Below are 7,601 nucleotides of genomic sequence, written 5' to 3'. Positions count from 1 at the left end.
TTCCTTGCTCCGAGAACCTAGTAAAGTGGGTGTGCCATCCCCAAAATGGATTATTTTTTTTTTAAGATTTTATTTATTTGGGAGAAAGAATGAGCAGGGCAGGGGAGGAGGGGCAGAGGGAGAGGGAGAAACAGACTTCCCGCTGAGCAGGGAGCCCGCTGCAGGACTCTAGCCCAGGACCCTGGGATCATGACCTGAGTCGAAGGCAGACACTTAACCCACTGAGCCACCCAGGCTTTCCGCCAAAATGGATTTCTCACAATTCGGGGTACCATGCTTCCCTGTATTAGGAGCCCGGCACAGAGAACCCCATGGAGCCCTGGCAGCAGGAAACGGTGTTCTCATCAGCCACCCAGAGGGTGCATGAGGCTCAGGGCCTGGAGTGAGCTCAGAGCAGAAGACAGGAAACGGGGTCACAAGGAATATCTGCATTTTGTTTCTGTAAATGCTGTGACTGCCCGTGCTCTCCAGCCTCTTGGCCCCAAGAGTCATCGTATGCGGTCATGCTCGGGCTGCATCTGCTTACTGTCTCTCCAGATGCAGGGCGGTCTCACAGGCCTGGGACGGAGAATGTGCTTTGTGGGCTTCCCAGCAGCTTTAAATCTCGCTCTTTACAGTAAACGCTGGTACCTCATTGCCAGGAGGGCAGCCGCCGTGTTCCAGGGCCCCCATCCACGCGGCCCCTGACTTCATATGTAGATGGGGGACTCTGATTCTTTAGCAGTCACAGGAACACTGAGAAACAACTGGCCTTGTAAGCCATCACGGGATAAAACCAGCCTATTCTTTTGCATTGTTCCACTTTTTTTTTTTTTCCAAAGGAAATGTAAGGGAAACCAAGGGGAATTTTTGCTCATGATTTCCAAGGCAAAGGTCACCGTTAATGGCTGACTGTTTCCAGAGTGTTCGGGCTTCTGGTCAGTATGGATTTTTTTTTTTCCTTTTCCCTTTTTCTTTTTTTGTGGGGGCGGGGAGAGAGGGAGAGAGAGAATCTTAAGCAGGCTCCGTGTCCATTACGGAGCCAACACGGGGCTCGATCTCATGACCCTGAGATCATGACCTGAGCTGAAATCAAGAGTCAGACGTTTAACCGACTGAGCCACCCCAGGCGCCCCTCCGTATTTTTTTTTTTTTTAAGATTTTATTTTTAAGTAATCTCTACGTCCGGCATGGGGTTTGAACTCACAACCCTGAGATCAAGAGTCCCAGGCCCACAGTTGGGGATACTAAATGAGGAAAAGCTAAAAGCTGTATGGATGTTAAAGGATTGGTAAGTGAAATCTACAAAACCGTCAATAACTGAAAGGCCCAAGTAAGAGAGGCAGCCCTGAGCCTTATCGTTGGGCATTTGAGCAGAGTCACTATTTTTGGCGTGAGAATTCAACCAGCAGAAGGCACAGATTTTATTGTAGACTTCATATGATACAAGATCACTGTTTTTCTGATTCCAGGAGCCGCTGAGTTCAATGTGGTGAGTTTTCTAGAATTGTGTATTAGACTTAGCTGAGGTTTTTATTCCAGGATTTAGAACATTTAACTACTAACGTTAGACGTCTGGGGAGAAGGTGATCTTGCTTTTTTTATATTTACAGAAAATGTCCCTGTATTTGTCAGGAATCGATTTGCTTCCTGTTAAAACAAACGCACACAAAAAGTGCTGCTTTTTCTTGGAGATTTTCCCTTCAAATCATGTGTGTGTTAATTGGTTGCTCAAGACAGAATTAATGATTTTTACAGTTCCCTTTGTTGTGAACTATGATCTTTCACAAAATTGATAGAAATAAAATGCTTTTCCATTATAACATACAGTACATGTCTTCCCTTATTCTGAAAATCAAATAAAAAATAATCATTTTAAAAAAGTTAATATTTGCTCAGTATAGAAAATTTGGAAGATATACCAAGAAGCAGAAAGAAGATAATCGTAGGTGGTCCAGTCCTCCCCCCCCCCAAAAAAAACCACTGTTAATAATTTTAGTGCAATTTATGGGTAATTTGCAGCATTAACAGTATTTTTGAGTAATTGGTAGTAACTAGTAGCTAATACAGTCAGTTTATAGTCTTAATTTCTGTGTAAGCTAAAGACTTTTTTTTGATAGCCAAATCATGAAATGTTTAAAATTTAAATCCTAAGTTCTCAAGTTGTATGTCAAATGTCAATGTTATTGCTGGTTTAAAATAACAAAAACCAAAGGTTCCTTTTGCTGAGAAATTCATTGTGTCAACTGGAGATTCTCTACCACAGCAGTGACACCGTAACCTTGACTAAGCTAAATCACGGGGTCAGTAACCACCGGCTTTTGTTAAGATGCAAATCAGTAGTGAAAGTATAACTTCCTCTTCTTCGTATTCCAATCAAGGGAAGGCACCAAGATCAGTGAAGTTGTCATAGTCAGGGAGTCACAAAGATTCCACAGCGAGAGTGCGAAAAATTCACAAAATTCAGAGTTGCTCTCTGTATCTTTAGGAGACGTGATGCAGGGAGATCCTTTTAGAGTATCCTGCAGGAGGAAGGGCTGTCAGCCTTGCAAGAGCCCCAAGGACTCGGGTGTTCTAGCCGAAGCCTAGTCTGAGTTCATCACACAGACTCCATCAGCAGGCTTGTAGCGAAGGTGCAGGAAGAGTGCAGCGCGAAACGATCAGAATAGCCCTTTCGTCCCGTGTGCATCGTATGTGACATTTGCCTGCACCAAAGCTTTTCCTCTGCTGCGTGTCTTTGCCCATGTTCCTCTCTGAATTCCAGCCTGACTGTGCTTTGGTTTTATCCTTCCCAGCTTAAGTGAGAGCTTTTTCATGGTGAAAGGAGCAGCACTCTTCTTACAGCAGGGAAACAACCCTCAGAGCCAACGAAGCCTTCAGCATCCCCACAAGCATGCAGGTAAATTGAGGTTCTTCCCTGGAAACTTATTTTCTGTGCAATGGGGGAGGCTTCCATTGCTGGTGGTGAGCAGGTTGCTGGTTTTCAAGGCCAGAGGAATAGCGGAACACAGGCTCGGCACGCGTCCAGTGCAAAGCAGAAGCTCTTTTCTTGAGCAGGTAAGCCATGCGCCTTTTCCAGGGAGCACCGAGAGCTAGCGCCCCGCGGACTGTGCATGTCCACGCAAGAAATAAGGCAGTCGGCAGCGTTCTGTTTGGATGTGAGGATTTCACACCCACAGTTTATCAGTTAACTGCAGATTTTAAGTTGCAGTATGACTTTTTTTTTTAACTAATGCACCAGAACCTGTGATAGCCAGACGTTGTCCCCTTGAAAATAACCACCTTGGGATGCCCTATACCTCCTCTGAGGACTCTAGCGTCATTTCTCTGAGCATCTGGAAAGCTCTCATTTGGGGAATTTTTTACGAGTCTTCAGCAGGCATTGGGGTGGGAAATCTTTATGATTCATCAGTGGATTTGGTTTCTGGAAGTAGACTGAAGTGATAAAGTGGGGATCAAACCCAATATTCATTTAGGTCCAATAGCACACGAGTAAGAAATGCCTATATGGTAACAGAGACTGGTTTTCTTAGGTGACTGGACTCTGATACCGAAGGCAGTTTGAAGAGAGGAACCAGAAAACATTGTGTACAAGGGAATCTTTGTAATAGGCCCGTAGCCTCTGCGGGCACTTCTGGGACGGGCTGCGCATTTCTCAGTGCGACCTGCAAAGGCCTCTGGCCCTCAGAACAACAAGCAGGTGAAAGCAGCCAGCAGTCGGGGCCAGTTTTCTTGTCCCTGTGATCGTTTTGTCTCTCACCTCAAGTCCTCTCGCCTCATTTTGGACCTGAGTGCCTAGGTTAGAATTTCGTGTCTTACACTTTACAGCAAACACCAGGGGTCAGTCGGGATTTTCGCATGCTGATACTTGGAATCAAGATTTAGCTCTGTTTGAAGCTCAGAAAACAGTTGTCCTGCACAAGGAGGCAGTGTGGTTTGGGGCAAGAATGTGTGTTTTAGAGCCAGACAGACCTGGCTTCTGATCCCAGTCCTACAACTTACTGAGCAGTCACCTCTGAGCCTCAGTTGCCCGATCTTTACAATGGGCATCAAATACCGGTACCTCAGGCAGGAAGGAATTTAAAATGTATGCATGTAGGGGCGCCTGGGTGGCTCAGTCGGTTCAGCATCCGACTCTTGATCTCGGCTCAGGTCTTGATATCAGGGTCATGAATTTAAGCCCCCTCAGCGTGGAACCTACTTAAAAAAAAACTGTATGCATGTAACCTATTTACCATCTCATGGGTGCTCTGTGTATGGTAGCTCTGATTATTACTACAATGACTTCAAGTACCGTAATACTATAAACAGAACCTTCTCTCTTGAATCTGCTAATGGTTCTGCCCTGTCAGGAATTTAACCAGTGTTCGTTGGTTAAATACATACAGCAAAGCGAATGCTCCAGCTTTGTTCACCCGTAGTATACAGTGTCTCCATCCTCTGATTCTAACAGTGTTTTCATACTCTCTGGAGCTTGGGGAAGCAAGTACAAAGCCATGTAAAAACCGTAAGTCGGGCTGGTTCGTGCATCTCTGGAACGTACAGGAAAGTAAGAAGAAAGCTTCAGGCTTGGTGGCTTTTCCGCCCCTGAGGTCTAGAATGGCCAATGAGCTCAGCAAAGCAAGAGGGACCGTGACTGTCCCAGGACTCTCAGGAAATGTCCCTGGGGCAGGCACAGACTGGCCTTTCCATCAGTTCCTATTTTTCTGGAATCACTGTCGAGTGCCCTGGACGGCCCCCAGTCCCATCCGCAATCACGCAGAGCTGAGAAAGAGTGGGGCTTCATTCTGCCCATGCAAGACTCAGGTCATTGCAGCCAGTCCCCGGTCTGAGACTCTGGCGAGGGCCTCTACCTCAGGCTTACAGTCTCTGATCTTTCCGCAAGTGCTAAGTGAACACTTCAACATATAGAGGCGGTGTGTGGATGCCAGGCTGCAGCTGGGAGTTCTGTCGGTCAGCAATTCCACGTCTCCACAAGCATCCCGCTGAAAGGAGCCTAGCTGTGTGGAAAATGTCCCTTTCATTTGGGCACTCACCAGACAAAGGGGCTTGTTTTTGCTTTCCTCTGTGTGCTTCTGTGACTTGGAGCGGACGGTGGTGGCGTGCAGGCGAGCCCAGGACCAGCCGAGGCGGGTGTGTGCCCCTGGGGCCGTGGGGTCACCGCAGGCGAGGGTGCTGTTGGGTAGAGGAGGGGGGACAAGGAGCTCCGCGTGCTCCTTAAATGTGAACTGTTGCCTGCCAATCATTCCTTATGGAAAGCAGCGCCAGTGTGAGGTGTCTCACACCGTGCCGTCCTGTCACAGAGAGAACAGACGAGAGGGGCCGGCTTCCAGCAACCTGAGTCCTCTCTGAGGCAAGAAGTACAATTTGGACGTCCTCTGTCAGCCTGACCTAAAATTCAAAAGATGCCTTTGCAAAAGGAACGAATCCAGTGTACTGATCCTTCTGGGATTCTGGTTGTGATCTATAGGATAATGTTTTGTTTTGTTTTTTAAAGATAATTCTGAGGGCGCCTGGGTGGCTTAGTCATTAAGCATCTGCCTCCAGCTCAGGTCATGGTCCCAGGGTCCTGGGATCGAGCCCCGCATCGGGCTCCCTGCTCGGCGGGAGGCCTGCTTCTCCCTCTCCCACTCCTCCTGCTTGTGTTCCCTCTCTCGCTGTGTCTCTCTCTGTCAAGTAAGTAAATAAAATCTTTAAAAATAATAATAATAGGGGCGCCTGGGTGGCTCAGTTGGTTGGGCATCTGCCTTCGCCTCAGGTCGTGATGCCAGGGTCCTGGGATCGAGCCCCACGTCAGGCTCCCTGCTCGGCAGGAGCCTCCTTCTCCCTCTCCTCCCCGCTTGTGATCTCTCCCGCTATCTCTGTCACTATCTCTCTCAAATAAATAAAATAAATAAATAAAATCTTTTAAAAAGTAATAATAGTAATAAAAGTAGAGATAATTCTGTTCCTTCTTGGCATGGCACAAACCAGCATTAATGTAGATGTTCTAGGAGTTACTCCTACTTTCTTGTAGACCAGCGTCTTTGCAGATGAACCTTTCCTTCAGAAAGAAACCATGAAATGTGTAACGTGGGGAAAAAGCCGTGTTAGAGTCCCACTTGCTATTCACTGATTACGAACCTTGGGTAGGGCCCTCCCAGCCTGGAACACACAGCCTGTTTTCAGCTGTGTTGATCCTCCATGTCTGTGGAGACTCACTAGCTCTGAGAAGCTCTCCTCCCTACACCCCAGCTCGGAGGCACCTCCCGGGCTCTGGGATTGCTCAGAGAAGCTAGAAGCTCTGCATTACTGCCTTTATAAAGTAATCATGCTTTATAATGCTTTATTGAATTCAGTTCTAGACTGATGTGTATATAAACTGCTGTGAAAAGGGGTGCGAGCCTCAGGCCATGAGCAGCTGCTAGTAGCCTTCATAACATTTTATGACCTCTGAAATTGCTTGGATAATCATCAGTGAGCCAGTGGGTGAAAATAATGATGGCCATAATGATCGAAGGAGGCCAAAGACCAGAGCCCAGATGTGCAAGCACTTGGTGGTAGAGGCATAGGCCTGGGCCCCAGTCACCGCACCTGCTACCCTCCAGTCCCTAGACTCCACGTAGTAGGCGAATGCTACAAAGCCCCGGCAGCACAGGGACCAGACGGGGTGGTCAGGCACGGAGGTCTCACTGCGGATGTTGATCATGGTGGTTGTCACGGGGCCCAAGCTCTGGGACACACAAGCGGGGGATGGGGCAGAGGGAGAGGAGAGAATCTCAAGCAGACTCCATGCTGAGCATGGAGCCCCACGTGGGGCTTGATCCCACGACCCTGAGATCATGACCCGAGCCGAAATCAAGAGTCGGACTCTCAACCAGCTGAGCCACCCAGGCGCCCCAGATTTCAGAATATAAAAGCAATTTCTAAATGTGTGGCCATGATCAGCTAGATCTCCCCATCCTCATCAGGCAGCATTCAGGAGTGGAGTAAGAGAAATTGAGCCTCCTAGTCTTTGTGACACTTCTCTTGGGGTGGAGGTGGGGGGAATTTTGATTTCGCGGTCTTCATCCAGACCCTTAACATCAGCCTCTTGCAGGTTTCTGCCTAGAAGGTGGGTGGGTGACCTTTTAAAGCTTTCTTCATTGGTCCAACAGGTGACTTGCCCCAGCATCTTCAAGTAATGATCAACCTTCTGCGTTGTGAAGATCGGATCAAGCTGGTAAGAAGAGACAAAGAGCGGCAAGTTTTAATTTTTAATTGTGCGATTTGGTAGGGAATTATTCACGAGCAGTGGGAGGTGGGGAGTTCCTGTGTTCCAGCAGATTCTCCCAAATTGTTCACAAAAGCCAGAGCCAGGTTTGCTCTTCACCACCCACAAGGTCCAGAGAAAGGATATGTTAGATGTCTGTGTCGATCTGAGGGTGGAGATCTTCATTCTCTGGATTGTACCTGTTCACCCATTTGACCAACTTTGGGGGAATCTCCCCAGAGCCAAGCACTGTCCGTCGTGCATGGATATAAACAGACGCGGCTCCTGCTCTTAAGAATCTCATCTTAATTCCTGAGCTCAGGGCGGGGGAGGTAGAAAACAAAAGCCCTCGGTGTTGATTTGGTCACGGAAGGGGCCACCACCTTGAAAG

General features: G+C 47.9%; 1 protein-coding gene across 3 annotated transcripts in view; it reads left to right on the top strand.

Moving 5' to 3' along the window:
* Positions 1 to 7,601, top strand: part of SSH1 (slingshot protein phosphatase 1) — a 58,034-nt gene that overhangs the window by 22,799 nt on the left and 27,634 nt on the right. For all 3 annotated transcript variants that reach the window (XM_032397956.1, XM_032397957.1, XM_032397958.1), the window contains 2 exons: positions 2,775 to 2,878; positions 7,116 to 7,180. In XM_032397956.1, coding sequence (XP_032253847.1) covers positions 2,775 to 2,878; positions 7,116 to 7,180 — 169 coding nt within the window. The remainder of the gene's footprint in view (positions 1 to 2,774; positions 2,879 to 7,115; positions 7,181 to 7,601) is intronic.

The sequence above is a fragment of the Phoca vitulina genome, unplaced genomic scaffold (assembly GCF_004348235.1).
Source record: "Phoca vitulina isolate PV1807 unplaced genomic scaffold, GSC_HSeal_1.0 scaffold108, whole genome shotgun sequence".
Classification (NCBI taxonomy): Eukaryota; Metazoa; Chordata; class Mammalia; order Carnivora; family Phocidae; genus Phoca; species Phoca vitulina.
Note: the sequence above shows the minus strand (reverse complement) of the source record. Positions and strands in the feature narration are given on the sequence as shown.